The 16,772-nt window shown below is 34.6% G+C and overlaps 2 protein-coding genes across 8 annotated transcripts; both read left to right on the top strand.

Annotated features, from left to right (window-relative positions):
* The first annotated feature begins 928 nt into the window (after nucleotides 1-928).
* On the top strand, nucleotides 929-10,415 carry LOC115959616 (flap endonuclease GEN-like 2). 5 transcript variants are annotated; one of them, XM_031078070.1, is made up of 15 exons: nucleotides 929-1,118; nucleotides 1,231-1,388; nucleotides 1,791-1,852; nucleotides 1,983-2,110; nucleotides 2,593-2,644; nucleotides 2,790-2,862; nucleotides 2,955-3,028; nucleotides 3,628-3,687; nucleotides 3,810-3,981; nucleotides 5,486-5,585; nucleotides 6,949-7,031; nucleotides 8,439-8,539; nucleotides 9,073-9,203; nucleotides 9,601-9,693; nucleotides 9,780-10,415. In XM_031078070.1, exons 1-15 carry the CDS (start codon nucleotides 1,051-1,053, stop codon nucleotides 10,288-10,290), a joined length of 1,866 nt encoding a protein of 621 aa, XP_030933930.1. In that variant the 5' UTR covers nucleotides 929-1,050; the 3' UTR covers nucleotides 10,291-10,415. The 5 variants fall into 5 exon arrangements, with proteins under 5 accessions (XP_030933930.1, XP_030933931.1, XP_030933933.1 ...); XM_031078071.1 differs by lacking the exon at nucleotides 9,601-9,693 and having other exon boundaries at nucleotides 931-1,118; XM_031078073.1 differs by lacking the exons at nucleotides 929-1,118; nucleotides 1,231-1,388 and having other exon boundaries at nucleotides 1,979-2,110.
* A 2,696-nt stretch (nucleotides 10,416-13,111) lies between these two features.
* Nucleotides 13,112-16,328, top strand: LOC115959618 (F-box protein At2g02240-like). 3 transcript variants are annotated; one of them, XR_004084940.1, is made up of 5 exons: nucleotides 13,112-13,474; nucleotides 13,743-13,864; nucleotides 13,952-14,346; nucleotides 15,079-15,217; nucleotides 16,055-16,328. XR_004084940.1 is itself a non-coding variant. In XM_031078077.1 (4 exons), exons 1-4 carry the CDS (start codon nucleotides 13,184-13,186, stop codon nucleotides 16,057-16,059), a joined length of 813 nt encoding a protein of 270 aa, XP_030933937.1. In that variant the 5' UTR covers nucleotides 13,114-13,183; the 3' UTR covers nucleotides 16,060-16,328. The 3 variants fall into 3 exon arrangements, 1 of the variants encoding a protein (XP_030933937.1); XR_004084939.1 differs by having other exon boundaries at nucleotides 13,113-13,474; nucleotides 15,073-15,217; XM_031078077.1 differs by lacking the exon at nucleotides 15,079-15,217 and having other exon boundaries at nucleotides 13,114-13,474.
* The last annotated feature ends 444 nt before the right edge of the window (nucleotides 16,329-16,772 follow it).

Genomic DNA, 16,772 nt, shown 5'->3' on the forward strand with positions numbered 1-16,772 from the left:
AACTTAATTTATAGTTTTAAATCCATGCCAACAAATACATTAAGCAAGGTTATATGCAGATGTGTAGAAATATAAATGGAGAGTAAGAAATTAGAAACTTATCTTGGTTGCAAGCAATCTATATTCTTCTCTTGACTCAAATAAATATGAGGCACATGCGGAAAGGTCAAGTCCAAAGATTTGCACTAGCAAGTGTGAAAGGGTAGCAACTATGTCAGCTTGCAAAAATAGCTTCCACAACTTGAGGGAGTAGATGTTAGCTCAAAGAAACAAGAAAAATGGGGATGATTAGTTGAAGTAAAAAGGGCTTGCATTTGTGGAGTCAGTTTAAAACCTGCTAAATAAAGGGGAAACACCTAGCAACCATTGGACACTAACCTGGCTTGCATTGAGCTGTGTTTTCCCTGGAAAATAGGGGTTGTGTTTCTTGTTTAATTTTTTGGTTTAATAACTGATTATTATTCTCTCTGGTTTTTTAATACTTATGAAATCTTCTACAAAACTTAAATTGTACAAGAAAAATAAGCAAAATAATAGAGAAAACTTTTCCAAAGAAACTCTTATTAATAAAAAAAAAATGTTAAATTGCAAATTGCATTTTTTATCTTTGCTTAAAATACAACCTCTCATCATCCTCCTCATTCTAAAGAGTATTTATAAGAAAAATTTAATCCTTTAAGAGATTAAATAAGTCAAATAACACAGTCCTACTTCTACAAGAGAATGGCAAACAACTTAATTAGTTGAAAAAAAAAATCATAATTCAACTAGGAAAAAGAAAATTACATAAAATGAAATTCTAGTCCAACCAAGAAAGCATAAAAAAAAAGTCCAGCCCAAAAGAACCAAATTTTGTAAAACCATAAAAAGGCCCAAATATGATCCATTGGCATTTGGGTCCAATCATTCTCTCTAGTCACTCACCACGTTCGGTACAGAAGTTGAAGAAGAACCCGCACAAATCACATTCGCCATTTTCATATTTTTAACGGATAAATAAAACTTCAGAGTTTTCAAAATTCTCTCTCTGTCTCAGTCTCAGTTGTTAGTATGGGTGTGAAGAACTTGTGGGATATCTTGGAATCATGCAAGAAAACTCTACCACTTCACCATCTCCAGTAAGTTCCCACTTTTCTTTTCTCTTTTTCTCGCCAACCAAACAGACCCTAATGATTATTTTTCTTCTGGGATTTATGTTTGGTTTTTAAAATATGAATTATGGGTTTTTAGGAACAAGAGGGTGTGCATCGATCTCTCTTGCTGGATGGTTCAGCTTCAAAACGTTAGCAAATCGCACTCTTGTATGAAAGAGAAGGTTTATCTCAGAGGTCTCTTTCACCGCCTCAGAGCTCTCATTGCTGTTAATTGCACCATTGTTTTTGTCACAGGTACTTAATTCATATGCTTTTGTGTTTATGGGTTTTCTTCAATTCTGTCATTTACTTTTAAAACTAGATGTGGGTTTTTTAATTTAATCTTTTACTTATTGTGAAGAATGGGTTTTTGGTTTTTTGTCAAAGAATGACTAATGGGGCACTTGATTTTTAGGAATAGTTTGCATAGATGTTTGTGTTGGTGATTTTTCTTTTTTGAAATGAGACTCTTATAATGTCACTGTTCTCTGTATACACACTATGTACATGGGATTTGGCCCCTTTAGTGGTTAATGTATGAATTCTTGCTTATCTATGAAGTATATGAAAACAATGTATTCAGTTAAGATGTCATTGCTTTCAGAACATGGCATTTGACCTCATATCTTAATTTTAAGTAATCTTTGCTGCCTGTAGATGGATCCATTCCTGCTATTAAGTTATCAACTTATAGACGCCACTTAAATTCAGGAAGTGAGGTGAGAAACCTTGTGTGCAAATGCAATCACTGTATGTTGTTTACTTTCTTTTAAACTTATTTTGGGTCCCTTTCTCTTTTTTTTTTGTGGAAAGTTCTTCATGCTATCTTGATTTGGTTTATGAAGGCAGGTTACTCAAGATGATAGAAACTTGCAAAATGTTACCTCTCTACAAAGAAATATGGGATCTGAGTTTTCATGCATGATAAAAGAGGCTAAAGTTTTGGGCATGGCACTTGGCATTGCTTGCTTAGATGGGTAATGTCTACTGTTAAAGTAAAATTTTTTAATATAGGATTATAGAAGCAAGAGCTCACTAGTTTTTTGTCAAATAAAGGAATATTAAATTTATCTACATGAAATCTTTTAATGGGTTTAATGAATAAAAAAGTGTAACAAATGGAAACCAAAAGAATGAAATAAATAAATATAAAAAATTTATTTTATCTTATTAATCTAACCAATCTTGAAAACAAATTTCTTGTCTAATCGAGACTTTTCAGGGCTAGTATGGTTTATTTTGCATGATATTATGGTAAATCATGATGCACCACTTTATTTAATAAAAATATATATGGGAATATGTTTTCCTTAAAAGAGGAGAGAAGGGCTTTGATTCATGGAAATGCTTTTGTGAAAAAATATTCGCAACCCCCCCACCCCTTTTTTTTTCCTTCTATTGTAAACAAAAAGACCTGGACTAACTCTATATGTTTTTATTTTATTTTTCTAAAATTTAGGATTGAGGAAGCTGAAGCACAGTGTGCATTACTAAACTCCGAATCGTTATGTGTGAGTACACTTTTTACTGTTAGTCATGTCGGGATTATTCCATAGGAGATGCATACTATGCACTATCATATTCTCATCATAAAAAATCACTGATATTTTTATCATCATTATCATTTTTCATTAACATTACTATAACGACCATCAGGATGGGTGTTTCACTTCGGACTCAGATGTCTTTCTTTTTGGTGCAAGGACCGTGTATAGAGATATATGCCTTGGTAAGTAGATTCACATTTGGTTGCATATTGAAATTCCTTAGATTAACTTATATTTTGTGTACTAATTATGCATCCGTTTGCTAATAAATTAGGAGATGGTGGTTATGTCACTTGCTATGAAATGACAGACGTTGAGAGACGGCTTGGATTTGGAAGGAACTCATTGGTAAGTTTCTAATTATGAATGTAAAATATTTATGAAGCTTTTTAGAAAAAAAAAATGATAATTCTTTTGCTATGGATCCTTAACAGATCAGTCACGACCGGCTATATGTATACTTTTCTGCCATAGGCAAGTGCATCCATAATATTTAGTAATATCTTCAAAGTTTATCGTTCACCTGATGCAACGATAATGAGCAACTTTGAGAGAAGGCCAAAAGGGTAATACTAAGCTGCAAAAGCATTTACATCTTGGATTTAAGATATGACAAGAAGCCCTCCTTCAACTCCTTTAAGAAACTATGTTCTTCTATGTGATATAGCTCTGTTTTAGGAATTGTTGTTCGTGAGAGCTTCTCATATGGAACTGATTACGTGTGTGTGTGCGTGTATGTTTTTGTGGATGCATGGGTTTCTAGCTTTGTCTCAATAATATTGATCGCAATCTGCTTCATTTTCTCCTTAAGAAATGGCATTTATAAAATCTTTTATCTAAGATTCTACTTTTATATATTCCATTTGAGTCAAGCTTCCTCCTCTTGTAACAAGCTAGGTGACTCAGTAACTTTTTGGATAAGTAACTCAGTAACTTGTGATCTTCAGATTACCCTTGCACTACTTCTTGGCTGTGACTACTCTCAAGGAGTTCATGGTCTGGGTCCTGTAAGTTCTAAACCTGTTCTTTCTCTTTGGTGGATTACATTCTTCTTCATGTACCTATCAGATCTCATTTAGAATGGTGAATGGAAGCTTATGCTGTTGTATTAAAATTTCCCTGTCTTCAGGAGTCCGCTTGTCAGATTGTTAAATCAATTGGAGAGAATGTTGTTCTTCAAAAAGTTGCCTCTGAAGGACTGTCCTTCATAAAAAAGAAAAGAAGTTCAAAGAAACAGGGGGCCGTTTCCAAGTGCAATAATAGCAAGGAGAACTCACTGGATCATGATATGAATGTTAATGGTGAATTCTAGAAACCTTCTATAGTTCATGTAACAGGCCTGCATGTGGTTCTATTATGCTGTTTTGAAACTTTTTTGCAAGCTAATGAACTTTGTCTCAAATGAAACGTTCTCCTCCAATAAGAATGGGTGGAGGGTCAAGTTATGGGTACAAAACCCACTAGGTGTAAGTGTGTGCAACAACAATAACCAAAATAATAACAAAGCCATAGTCCCAAATTTTGGGTCGGCTATGGATTCTCAATAAGTTAGACAAGGTTGACCACATGTATTATTTTCCTTCATTCTATTTTATCTGTCTTTGTAACTTCCTTAATTGACATTTCATGTTTTACTGCTTCTACTAATGTTTTTCTTTCTTTCTTTTTTTGTTTGGGGGGGTTCATGGGTGTGCTAAATTTGAATTAGGTTTACAATTTAGTTGTGATTGAGTAACAATATAGGATAATGATTTTTGATCTTTGAGAAAAAGGTTGTGATAAAATTGGGTTTTTGGGTGACTTTAATAAATCATTTATAAAATGCTTTAGTAGGTATTTTCTGACACAAAAAATAATTGCTATATATATATGGGTGTGTGTGTGTTTGGACTTTGTGTGGACATTTTTCTCATGCTTTTATAGGATTTGCATCATAAGTGAGGGACTTGTTTTATCTTCTAGTTGTATTTATATATAAAAAATGTGAAAAGGGGTAGAGGAAGACCTAAAATAATGTTGGTAGCCAAGGAGGGTAGTTGATTTTTTATCTGGGTGGAGGATTTGGTTTGGGATGCACTATTCGGTTATTTGGAACTTTTCACTGTTATGTTTGATGTGGCTAGAGGTCGGGACATGGTGCGATGACAAGTGCCTTTCACCAAAAGTTACAAGTCGTGGTGTTCGAGTCCAAGAAACTCTCCAAAACAAATTAGGAGTAAGACTACCTACCATGATCTCTCCAAGATGCCCGCAAAAAACGGGAGCTTTGTGCACTGGGTATGACCTTTTTAAAAAGTTAAAAAAAAAAAAAAAATTGATGTGGCTATTGTGGAAGGAGCGCAATCATTGGGTCTTTAAGGATAAAAGTCAATTTAAAGAATTGGCTTGAAGTCTTGCTACTTCAATCTTTGTTTGATTGGTCATGTGTGTGGGGTCTCAAATAATACCTCTTTTGTGTAATTTTGTAATTCTTTTAGGTTATGGAGTATCATCATGAGTCGGTTGAAACCTTTTTCATTAATAACTTTTTTTACCAATAAAAAAAAAATGAAAAAGGATATGATAATTAAAGACATGACAGATAGCATGATTTTGGATAGGATAATATGATGAAGAATATATGTCGCCAACCCTAAATTAGTCTATTGAGATCCATAGCCAATCCCAAAATTTTGGGATTAAGGTTTTGTTGTTGCTATTGTTTTATAGCTATGCATGTGTTTTGATCATCAGTTCCAAATATTTGGTTTTACAAATGGAAGACTTCACATTGCTGTTACCATTGAACATTTTTTGGTCTTGTAGGAAGTAAGCATGATTCACAAAGGGATGATCAGCACTTGCAAGTTATTGATGCATATTTGAAGCCCAAGTGCCACTCGGCAGATTCTGATGCTGTGCATAGGTAAAAACATCAGTTCTGTTGTTTGTTGGGACTAATGCTTGTTGCTGCATATGTGAGAGTGTTTAGATATGTAATATGTTTAGACCTTTTTTTTCCCCTTTTCGTCCCTTCATGTAACTTATAGATGATTTGTTATACACCATCTTTCATTTCTTTCTTCTGCTCCAGTCATGTCTTAAACTCTAACGAACTCAACCAGTCAACCCCCTTCCCAAATCCAAAAGCTGAACAGCAGCTGTAAGGTTGTGGCTTTTGATCATTTTACAGATATTGGAATGCAACATGTATTTATATGAAAGGATCAATTAGGTAAAATTCTTTAAAAGAGCCCAGTCTTTATGATTCCATTAGAGTATTGGAAATAATGATATTTGTCAGTTTATTTCTCTCTCCGCCGCCCCCCCCCCCCCCCCCCCCCAACATCCAATAGAATGTTTTGTCTTTTTCCCTGGCTTTTCTGATAAAAGCACATATGATGTGATATTACTACCAGCTTGTCAAGCATTGCTGTTTTTAAAATCTACTTCCCCACCCTGTGATAGGAATGCATAGTTCATTATAACTGAGACTAATATGCAACTTCATTTGGATTTGGCAAAGCTAATTTACTCAGCCAAAATTATACATACTCTGGCTGATTCTGCCAAGTGTTATGTTAAACGTCTATGATGGCATTTTGAACTGGAAGTTTGATTATGTCAGTTGAGAATTTGGCCCATGGAAAATCTTTTAATGATAGAAACACTTTAATGCAATGAAGCACTTATCTGTAGATCAGTTACATATCATCTAGTCTCTAATATTATTATGGTAAAAATATTTTGGTCTTTTTAGAATTATCTGCTTAAGAAGACAAGTTATATGTATAGGACAAGTTACTTATAAACTGGGAGAATTTTTTTTTTTCTTCACCAGTGGGTATTATAATTAATGAGCTTTTGTCAAAATAATAAATAAAGGGCATGAAAATAGACATGAATACACCTTTATTTTTATTATCTGCAAAGGCTTAGCATGTATCTCATGCAAAATGCCACATGAGTGCCCGCACCTGATGTCTGCATGAAAATCACCATGTAATAGTGCTAGAGTTGGTAGTACCTGTTAACCTCAATTTCCTGTAATGGGCAACAACATGTATATCAATCTGAACCTATGCACGGTTCAATAGGGTGCACCAAAAGCAGTGAAACTCAAGCTTTTAGCTTACCATCAGCTGGGTAAGTTTTAGCTTTTCCTGCATAGCCTGTATTATTCTTAGCCCATCTAGAACTGGATTTAGACTGTGGTAGTGTGGTGCTTATATTGCAAAATCTTGGGAGTGAAGTACTGAAGTTGCTTTTTTATTGTTTTGCCGTTGTAGGGCTCTTGCTCAAAATCCCTTTCAACGTGCCAAACTTCAGCAGATATGTGCTCAGTTTTTTGAGTGGCCTCTTGAGAAAACAGGTTCTTCATTCATTCCCTTGTTCATATTTCATGCCTCACACATACATCAAATGTAAGGATTTATACAAGCACATTGTTGATTTTGGTTGTCTTAAGTAGTCAGAGTTTGTAGTGGCTAAATGGAAGTCAAGGATTTTGGCTATTGTCCTAGTAACTCCCAAAACAAAATTCTCATGTGCAGTCAGAATGTCGGATCTTTCCAATGGTTAAAATTTTTGGTGTGTTTTTTTCAGTGGTTTAAAATTTTAAATTGTTCAAGTCTTCTAATTTGGATCTAAAACTTGGTGGATTAGGAAAATATGCTATAATTGTAGGATGCTTATATTTGAGAATTGCCATGCTAGATGCTTCAAGAGCATGAACCCTGCCCATCTGTGTGCATCACTTGTTTGTAGTCCGAAAGATCTGCAGAATGTTATGGGTTCTATAAATCTTAGTTAAAAAACTTAATACATATTGAACAAGCTCAAGTATGTCACCAAGAGTCTTGCAGCTCAGTGGCATTGCCTAGTCTGATTCCTGAGGAGAACCAAGATTCGAACCCCCCTCCCCCACTTGTTGTAACGTTTGAATTAAAAAAAGAAAAAGAAAAAGAAAAAAGCACAAGTAATTCAAAATGCCCGCCATATCTATATCTAATATATATGTGATATGAATATGTGAAGATCTTGGGTAGGGCATGGATATGGCATGTATCGATTTGCGATAAAAATTTATTTTTCTTAAGAAAAAATAGGGATTTCAACAGATATAAGTGAGGATATATTTTACACCCCCTGTACTTGTTCTATTTTCATAAAGTCATTACACGAAAAAAAAAGTTTTAGACCTTTGAAATTCTAAATCTTCATAAATGTCTAGCATGGGTTTGGATCATTTTAAAAAAAGAAATCTTCATAGTTTGTTTAATTATTTGTAGCTATTTTATGCCTTTAAAGTTTGTTATTCATCTTTTAAACTAAAATGTGGCACATTTATTACAAAATATTAATAAGCTTAACCCTGTCATATCATATCCCAGATTAAAGAAATGAAGTATTGCTGGTATCCATATTGTATCATATTGGCATTTGTGCTTGATGCTTCACAGATACTTAGTTATTGTTTTCTCAGTTTCCTACCCATGGTCTTCACAATAGATTAATTCATGGTTAATATCATACCTTCACTAAGACAAACATGCTATGTCCATATTTCTAGATTTTTGGGATTTTCTGTCAACACAATTTGCTTGTGTCCAAACTCATAGAAAATATGGGAATTTTTTGAGGTTACCGGGTGTCATAAAATATAATATCTATATCGTTTCCTAGATTGTTGTGCAAATTGGTCTATTATATGTTCTTCTAGTTTTTTTTTGGCCTTCTTATTTTTGTTTTTTTACCTTATTCATGATTCATATCTCAGATGAGTATATCCTTCCAAAGATTGCTGAACGAAACTTACGGCGATTTTGTAATTTGCGATCAACTTCATCAGATCTAGGACTGAAGCTTACATTACACAAGGTACTACTGTTTTTTTTTTTTTTACACTAATTCCTTATTCATTAATGGTTTACTCAAGATAAATTATGATGATAGAATTCTGTTTGGTCACTCATGTCCTATAAACTTGCACAGTTGCACCATTAGTACTACCCACCATTAGTACTACCCTGGAAGATTTTAAAAGTAGCATGTAAAGAATGAATGTCAATTGTCATTTTCATTATATTGAAAGCTATGCTCTGTCCTTCTGCTTGGACTGTTTTTAAAATTGGAGCCACTAGCTCTTTTGATTTCACGATATGCCAAGAAGCAATTCTGGCATAAATTTATTTTAGTTACTGTTGAAAATAAGGTAACTGATTATATGTACTTAATAAAAAAGTGCAATGACTTTATCCATAGGACGTATAAATGCCCCCTTTTCACATTTAAACATAGTTGATAAAATCTGAGTGAATATGTTGTTTGTACTTTTCTATCTTTAATTATTTTGTGGCATATTAGGTTTACGATTCCTCTTTCATTTGACTAGTAATATTTCCTAATTACAGATACCAGTTAAATGCCCTGTGTCTAAAATTATCAAGCATCGAAAGGTTCAGGGAAGAGATTGTTATGAGGTCTCATGGGATGATTTAGATGGACTTAAAACCTCCATAGTACCAGCGGATCTTGTAGAGAGGTAATGAATTTTATCCTTTTGTAGTGACCTAAGTATAATGTTGGGTGGTGCTGCATCTAATCCAAGACGGATTTTGTGTTGCATGCACATTGAAAGAGTTTGTTTGAGATTGCAACTTATAACAGGCATGGAATCTTTTCTAATCAAAGCTTAGGTTTTTTTAACAATCAATCAATAGAGTACGTTTCTGTTTTCCCCTTTTTTTCTTGGAGTTTAGACCAATATGTAAGTAGAAAAAAGAACATATTTAAGTACAACAAATATTCTTAAATAATGCATTGAGAGGAACGCATCAAGAAGACTGTTCATATTCTATAGTTATTAATGAATTTCTGGTAAAAGCTTAATGCTGTGTAAATGTTTTTTTTTTTTTTTAACATTTTCATGGCCCATACAGAGGGTATCCAGTTCTACACCTGGAACTGAGCAAACAAAAAGTTCTACAATCATTTTTCAGATATTTCTTGGTGGTATTCTGGATAAGCAAATAGTATTTATCTCCGTCTTTATTCTAATATCTTTTAATACTGGAAAATTCGTTTTCCTTATCCTTTATTCCTTTTTGTTTGTCCAAAGTGCTTGTCCTGAGAAGATTGTGGAATTTGAGGAGGAAAGTGCTGAAAGGAAGAAACAAAATCACAGGAAAACAAGGACAAAGAAATCAGAAAAGGGATCTTCTGTGACTGAAATTGATCTAAAACTCCAAAGACTATTACTTGACATCGAATTAGAAAGCAGTTCTGTTCACAATGCCTCCTTTTCTTCAAATGTGGAGATATCAGAAAGCCGTACTGCTGCACCAGAAGTTGATCTAACAAACCAAGATCTGTGGCATGATCCAAAGAGCAGTGATGATATATCTTGCAATGAAGTTGGTCCAAGTACTGCTAAAAGTGAGGTTATTGATCTCTTAAGCCCTTCCCCGCCAAGACAATCCCGTATCGTATCCAAATTTCCAAAATCAAATGGTCAATGTATTGATGTAATTGATTTGAGTGAATCAGAAACTGATGTGTCTCCTGAACATAAGAGGAAGGCAAGAGAGTTAAGATTGTTCTTAGCCAGCATTAGGGATGAAATCTCTTGAAATCTCAAACGTAGGATGTAAAGTTCAAATTCTTTCATTCTCAGATCTATAGTTCTTGGCTTTAGACCTTTCCGGTAGTTTGTGATTTGGTTTCGAGCTAAAGGTTGTATTCCATACTTCAATTTTGCCTGTGGATTTTATTACTTTTTTTTATTATTAATTATATTTTGCACATTATCAACGACAAATCAATTCAACCTTATCAACATCATAAGCATAAGTTCAATCTTAAGAGGGGGTTAGGAAAATTTATTGAGTAGCCCAGGAACTTGGGCTTGATTGGTTTATGTTATAAGAGAGTATTCTGAAAAATATGCGAGAACTTAGGCCTAATTGGTTTGTGATCCCCTGCCCTCCGCAGCCAGTTAGCATCCGAAGAAAAGCCAAACAAACCACCCTTATTCCTGTAAAAACCAGTTGGATTTTCTTAAGCTCATGCTAGCTTACATTACTGTTTTCTCCCTTCATCCCTTGTATATTTCCATGGTTTGTCACTAGAAGTTATATTTGAAGGTCTGCTTTCGAGGAGCTCTGTACCAGCACCACACCAGCTCCTCCATTAACATTGCTTCATGTTAGTAACAAGGATTTAACGAGTGATTTGGTCTGCTTGCTTTTCAGTTTCAATCTTTGGTTGAGTATGCCAGTAATAATAAGCTTGCTTAATGTGCTCCCCTTTAGTACTTCCACCCTGCCAATTCACTGGTTCCTATTTGTCTTATCAAAGCAGAGAGTTTCTCAGGCAGACTTTTTAACTGCAACTTTAAAACGAGAACCACTTCATAAATGCGTAAATACACTTTTGGTCTCTATATTTTGGGTCATTTCTTGATTTGGTCCCTAAACTGATTTTGTTCCTATGTCAGTCCTTGATTTTTCAAAATCGTTTTTAAAATCGTCCCTACCGTTAACCCGGTTACGGAAGAAGCTGACGTGGCAAACGGAAGTGCTAGGTGTCAAAGTCAATTAATAAAATAATAATAAAATATTTTATTTAATATTATGTCAGTCCCTGATTTTTCAAAATCGTTTTTAAAATCGTCTCTACCGTTAACCCGGTTACGGAAGAAGCTGAAGTGGCAAACAGAAGTGCCAAGTGTCAAAGTCAATTAATAAAATATTTTATTTAATATTTTTTAAATGCCACATCAGCATTTTTTAAATTAAAAAAAAAAAAACCATATCAGTTTAATTAAAAAAATAAAAATAATTTTTATTTTTCATTTCAATTTAATTCCTAAATTAAAAAAAAAAAAAAAACAAACAAACAAACTTTTAAATCTGATATTATTATTATTATTATTATTATTGCTTTCATTATTTTTTAGCTAAGAACACAAGAATGTTCTTCCCGAATCCAAGAACAATCAAACCCAGAGCAAGAGCACAATCAAACCCAGAACAATGCAAAATTTCATACAAAATCCCTATCCTCCATCAAAACCTCCAGAACATGAAAAATTCATCAAACCCAAACCAACATGAGAAAACCAACCTAGAAAAATCATCAAACCTCTAACCCAGAACTTCATCAAACAACACCCCGATCCAAAAAACAACAAATAATCCGCCATCAACAACACCAAATCTACTGTCAACAAACCCAAATCCACGATCAACTCGCCATCAACAGCATCGAATCCACCTAGTCGAAGCCTAGTCTGAGTCACGGTCAACTAAACAGTACAAAAACGACCACCGATCTCCACCCCGATCAAACCCAGAAAAACCCAGCCTTCTCCAACAAAAACGACCACCCCGACCACCAATCTCCACCCACCCCGACCAAACCCAGAAAAACCCAGCCCTCTCCAACCAAACCCAGCCATCTCCATCTCCAACCAAACCCATAATCCAAGACCCATGGATTACCGATCTCCACCCCGACCACCCCAACCACACCAATCTCCACCCCGATCACCGATCTCCACCTCCATTACCAACCACCCCACGAAAAACTAGAAAAACCCAAAGATTAGAGGGTCAGGTTTAGAGAGAGAGAGAGAGGGATTGAAAGCTTGAACAAAGAAAGATACAAACATGTATATGCACCAAGAGACAGAGAAAGAGAGGATCTGAAAAATAAGGAAAAGGGATCTGAACAAAGAAAGATACAAACACATATTTATTAAGTTATTTTTATTTTGACTTTTCTTTTTTTGGTTTATCTTAAAAAGAAAGAAGAAAATGAAATAGATAAAAACGCAAACATAGACACGCCAGCCTAGAATGAGAAGGAGTGTTAACTTAATGTTTGTTTCTTAAGAAAGTTCAAGAAAAATTGAAACTATAAATTGTTATTTAAAATTGAAAAAATGTTTTTTTTTTTTGGTTTTGTTTTTGATTTTGAATTTTTTCTATTTAATTTTTTATTAATTAAAATGCTGACTTGTTATTTTTAAAAGCAAAATAAATTTTTTTAATATTATTTTATTTGCCATGTATGCACTCCATTTGCCACATCAGCTTCTTCCGTAACCGGGTTGACGGTAAGGACTATTTTAAAAACGATTTTGAAAAATCAATGACTGACATAGGAGCAAAATCAGTTTAGGGACCAAATCGAGAAATTGCCCAAAATGTAGGAACCAAAAGTGTATTTACACCTAAAATGTTCAAATTTCAAGGTGTAAAATCCAAGCAACTCCAAAATTTATGTTATACTTTACAATTTAGCCTACATCATATAATCAGAGTACAACTACAACATTTTTCTGTAAAAATATTGTAAAATAATTTATAGTCACAACTTTACTCTTGAAATAAATTTTAGAACATTCTTTTAAAAAACCTCAGACCGTAGAGAAAACAAAAACTTAACCGTTAAGCAATAAGCAATTAAAGCCAAAAAGAAAAAAAGTGTGAGAGAGAAGAAACATAGGAGAAGAAAATTATGGAAGAAGAGCCCTTCGTTGCAGACATATCAGTATTACCAGAGGGATGCATATCGGACATAGTTTCATTGACGAGTCCTAAGGATGCTTGCAGACTGTGTGCGGTTTCTCATATATTCCATGCGGCTGCAGAGTCCAACGCTGTCTGGGAGAGGTTCTTGCCGTCCGATTATCAAGCCATCATTGCTCGATCATCATCATCATCATCGGATATCTTGAATTTTTCTTCTAAGAAAAAGATCTACCTCAGTCTCTCCGATAACCCCATCCTAATTGACGACTCTAAAAAGGTGCTACTATCGATCCCTTAATAATTAATTACTATGTCTTCCTAGTTTTCCACTTCTAGAACTCTTAATTCTGTTTCTGAATTTGCTGAATGAAAAGAAGCAAAGGGGTCAGTTCTTGAATGAATTTAGTTATAGCGCCATCTGCGAATAGAAAAACAGAATAAAACACACACAAAAGGAGCTTCTATCTCGGTGTTCAAAATATGAAAGATTTGGTTGAATGTATGCTCGTGGCCATAGCTGTACTGATCTTCTTTCTTTCTAGCAGAGCTTTTTCTTGGACAAATCGAGTGGTAAGAAATGTTACCTACTTGCTGCAAGGGAGCTGTGCATTATATGGAGTGGCTCTCCTCAGTATTGGAACTGGATTTCTCTACCTGAAGAATCCAGGTCTGTCCCTACTCTATTTTAGTACTTCTTTTTTCATTTTAGGCTTTTCATTCAGTTTTTAATTATGTGCATGCAAAAATCAAACAGGTTCCCAGAGGTAGCTGAACTTTTAAATGTGTGTTGGCTTGATATCTGTGGCAAGATGAGTACTTCCATGCTGTCTCCGAATACAAACTATGCTGCTTACCTTGTGTACAAGTTGACGGAGGGAGCCTATGGATTTGATCGCATTCCTCCAACAGTTTCAGTTGGAACTACTGAAGAAGGCGAAGTTTGTAAGCAAACTGTTTTTTTGGGTCAGCGGCAGCAACACACTTCGCCTCCAAGTCAGAGAAAAGATGGATGGTTAGAGATTAAGTTGGGTGAGTATTTCAATGAGGAAGGAAAAGATTATGAACTGCAGATTAGACTTTTGGAGGGAGACTCTCGTCAGTGGAAGAGGGGCCTCATTGTTGAAGGGATCGAGATCAGGCCGACAAAGGGTTAGTAAAATTTGTGCTTTTATTAGCACTAAGTGACATTGATGATACACTAAATTGCAATTCTATCAAACTTGATATTGGTCCCAAGCCAATTGGATGAGTATAAAATTTATAGTGGAATTACTATCTAGACCTCAAATCTGTTGGGGCAGATTTGAGTGTACTAGCTTGTATGATTTTTATTAAATTGTAGCTTTAGAATCTGACTTTCAGAATTTTATGGCATGTGTTAGACATATAGGGTTGGCATGACATGTTGATGTGTTTTGGTGACTCAATTGAAGTTTGGAAGTAAGTTGCACATTGTTGGATAAAGCAGTAAGAATGAATTGTACCACCTAACTTTGGGGATTTATTTCTCAAGTTAGGGTGAATGGATTGAGTTGTAAATTTGTGGGAGCTCTATTTAGTATGTATAGAGTATGGATGAATGTTCATGTACCTTAGTTCTACTGTTTAGTACACAAAGGAAAAATTATAAGCCCTGCAACTATAGTTTTTTATGATTAGTGCTCAGTTTTGTGTGTTTTGATGTTTTAAACTGGTAATTGCATGTTTGAGTGTTTGGTTGCATTTGGGATGGTTGTAGGAATTCACAGGGGCCTAGTTAGGGTGAAGAATTAATATGTATAGGTACTTGAGGCTGTAAGTACCAAAATTATGGATTAGAACACTCCATGAGTTGAATAGTGTGCTTAATAATGAAAGTGGCTGTTTTTTATTTAGGGGCAGGACAAAGGTCCAAAACTCCTAGGAGGTCGCTGGCTCTATTCCTGAAGCATGTGTTTTTACCTATCAAAAAAAAATTTATTTAGGGGGCAGGACAAGATCAGCAGGGGACTCCACTACAAGCAAAAGCATTTGCCTTGAGGTAAGAGATTGTGATATGAGGGTCTAGCAGCCCATATTTTTGTAAACATGTGTTTTAAAACAAAGCTTTTTGATAAACATGATTATGCTTATGTTTCATTGCAATTAAGCGTGTTTTTTTGTCAAACTATACATATGTTTTATAGTGAGATAATGAGTAAATCATGTGGATATGCAAGATGTTTATAACCTCTGTTTGAGACTAAAGATCAAGGAAATTATTGTTATGGAAACAAATTTGTTTTAAGAAATTTAGAAAGAAAATGAATTTCAAACGAAATGATATACTATTGTGGATCAAGTCAGTGTAACATTGTACTCAGCATAGGCCGAGGAGTACCTGACACAGTCAGATGAACTGTACCCTGATGTTTGTACCTGGGGGACGCATAATCAGATAATGGCTGGCCTTAATGGCCGGGTAGTTAAGTTTATGAAAATGATTTAATTGATTACGATCCTGTATATCTTTAATATGTTTGACACTATGATAGTTTTAGCTTTAGATTCATGAGTTTCACAATTTATGTGCGGTTATGATCTGCATAGGCATTTTCAGTATGGAAGTTATGATTCTCATGAATGGTGTATGGAACCCCAGTTATATGTTGAATTGATGATGCTTTCCAAGCTAATGATCACAAGTCATGTTTTACAGGAAATGTTTTCAAAAGATGTTACCTTATGTTATAAGCATGTGATCTATGTTGATGTTCCAGAATGAGATTGATATATGCTTTACGTTTTCGAGAATGTTATACGTGTTTATGCAAACTCTTGAAACTGTTTATAAGGAAGTCGTAACCACATGTTAACAATACTTTTTTCTATCATGCAGGTTAGATATATGTTCATGTCACGCCTCCCTTACTGAGCAAGTGGTATGCTCACCCTTAACATTTTCAGTGAGCAGGTATATATTTTCCCTTTGCAGCTAAAAGTCTCAACAGTGGAGGAGTTTATGTAGGAGTCATGATGGAAATGTTATTGTATTTTAAGACACTGAGTACCTAGATAGTTATGATGTATGGTAGTGGGAGATGGAACAATTTTAACGATGGCTATGTAAAAATAAATTCTGTTGTGCTATGTATATTGAGGTTACCTAATCATTATGTTGTTACATTTGATGGTACTCTAGATGCTCTGATTCGTCACTTCCTGTAGATGGCCAAATCGCTCATATCTTATAGATGATAAATAGAATCACTTGATAAGCATGAGTAAAAGACTAGTAACAGGAAAAGAAAATTTTTCATGCACAATTAATTGGTTTGTGTTAATATCAGGTACAGGCTTTATATTAGCAAGTCGGTTTGACTCTGAATCCTGGTTTGGATTTGGGTATGACACTTGGTAATAAATTCTATAGAAAACGCAATTCTGCATAATCTTGTCCAGCCCTCGATTGAGCAAGTGTCTAAAGAGAGCAGAAAAACTATCAAACAAACTTTCATTAAATACTTTCCTTTTCTATTTTTTGTTTCATTTTGTATTAGGCCAAGCATGTGTTTTAAAGAATTTCAGAGTTACCATGAGTACTGGACAGTTTAGAC

The sequence above is a fragment of the Quercus lobata genome, chromosome 9, assembly GCF_001633185.2.
Source record: "Quercus lobata isolate SW786 chromosome 9, ValleyOak3.0 Primary Assembly, whole genome shotgun sequence".
NCBI classification, from domain to species: domain Eukaryota; kingdom Viridiplantae; phylum Streptophyta; class Magnoliopsida; order Fagales; family Fagaceae; genus Quercus; species Quercus lobata.

Bases quoted from the DNA above. Each gene is read 5' to 3' on its own strand.
- LOC115959616 (XM_031078070.1), top strand. From the start codon at position 1,051: ATGGGTGTGAAGAACTTGTGGGATATCTTGGAATCATGCAAGAAAACT. The intron at 1,853-1,982 runs GTGAGAAACCTT...TTATGAAGGCAG, and splicing joins ACTTAAATTCAGGAAGTGAG to GTTACTCAAGATGATAGAAA. The intron at 2,863-2,954 runs GTAAGTAGATTC...CTAATAAATTAG, and splicing joins GTATAGAGATATATGCCTTG to GAGATGGTGGTTATGTCACT.
- LOC115959618 (XM_031078077.1), top strand. From the start codon at position 13,184: ATGGAAGAAGAGCCCTTCGTTGCAGACATATCAGTATTACCAGAGGGA. The intron at 13,475-13,742 runs GTGCTACTATCG...TCTTTCTAGCAG, and splicing joins TAATTGACGACTCTAAAAAG to AGCTTTTTCTTGGACAAATC. The intron at 13,865-13,951 runs GTCTGTCCCTAC...AAAATCAAACAG, and splicing joins TCTCTACCTGAAGAATCCAG to GTTCCCAGAGGTAGCTGAAC.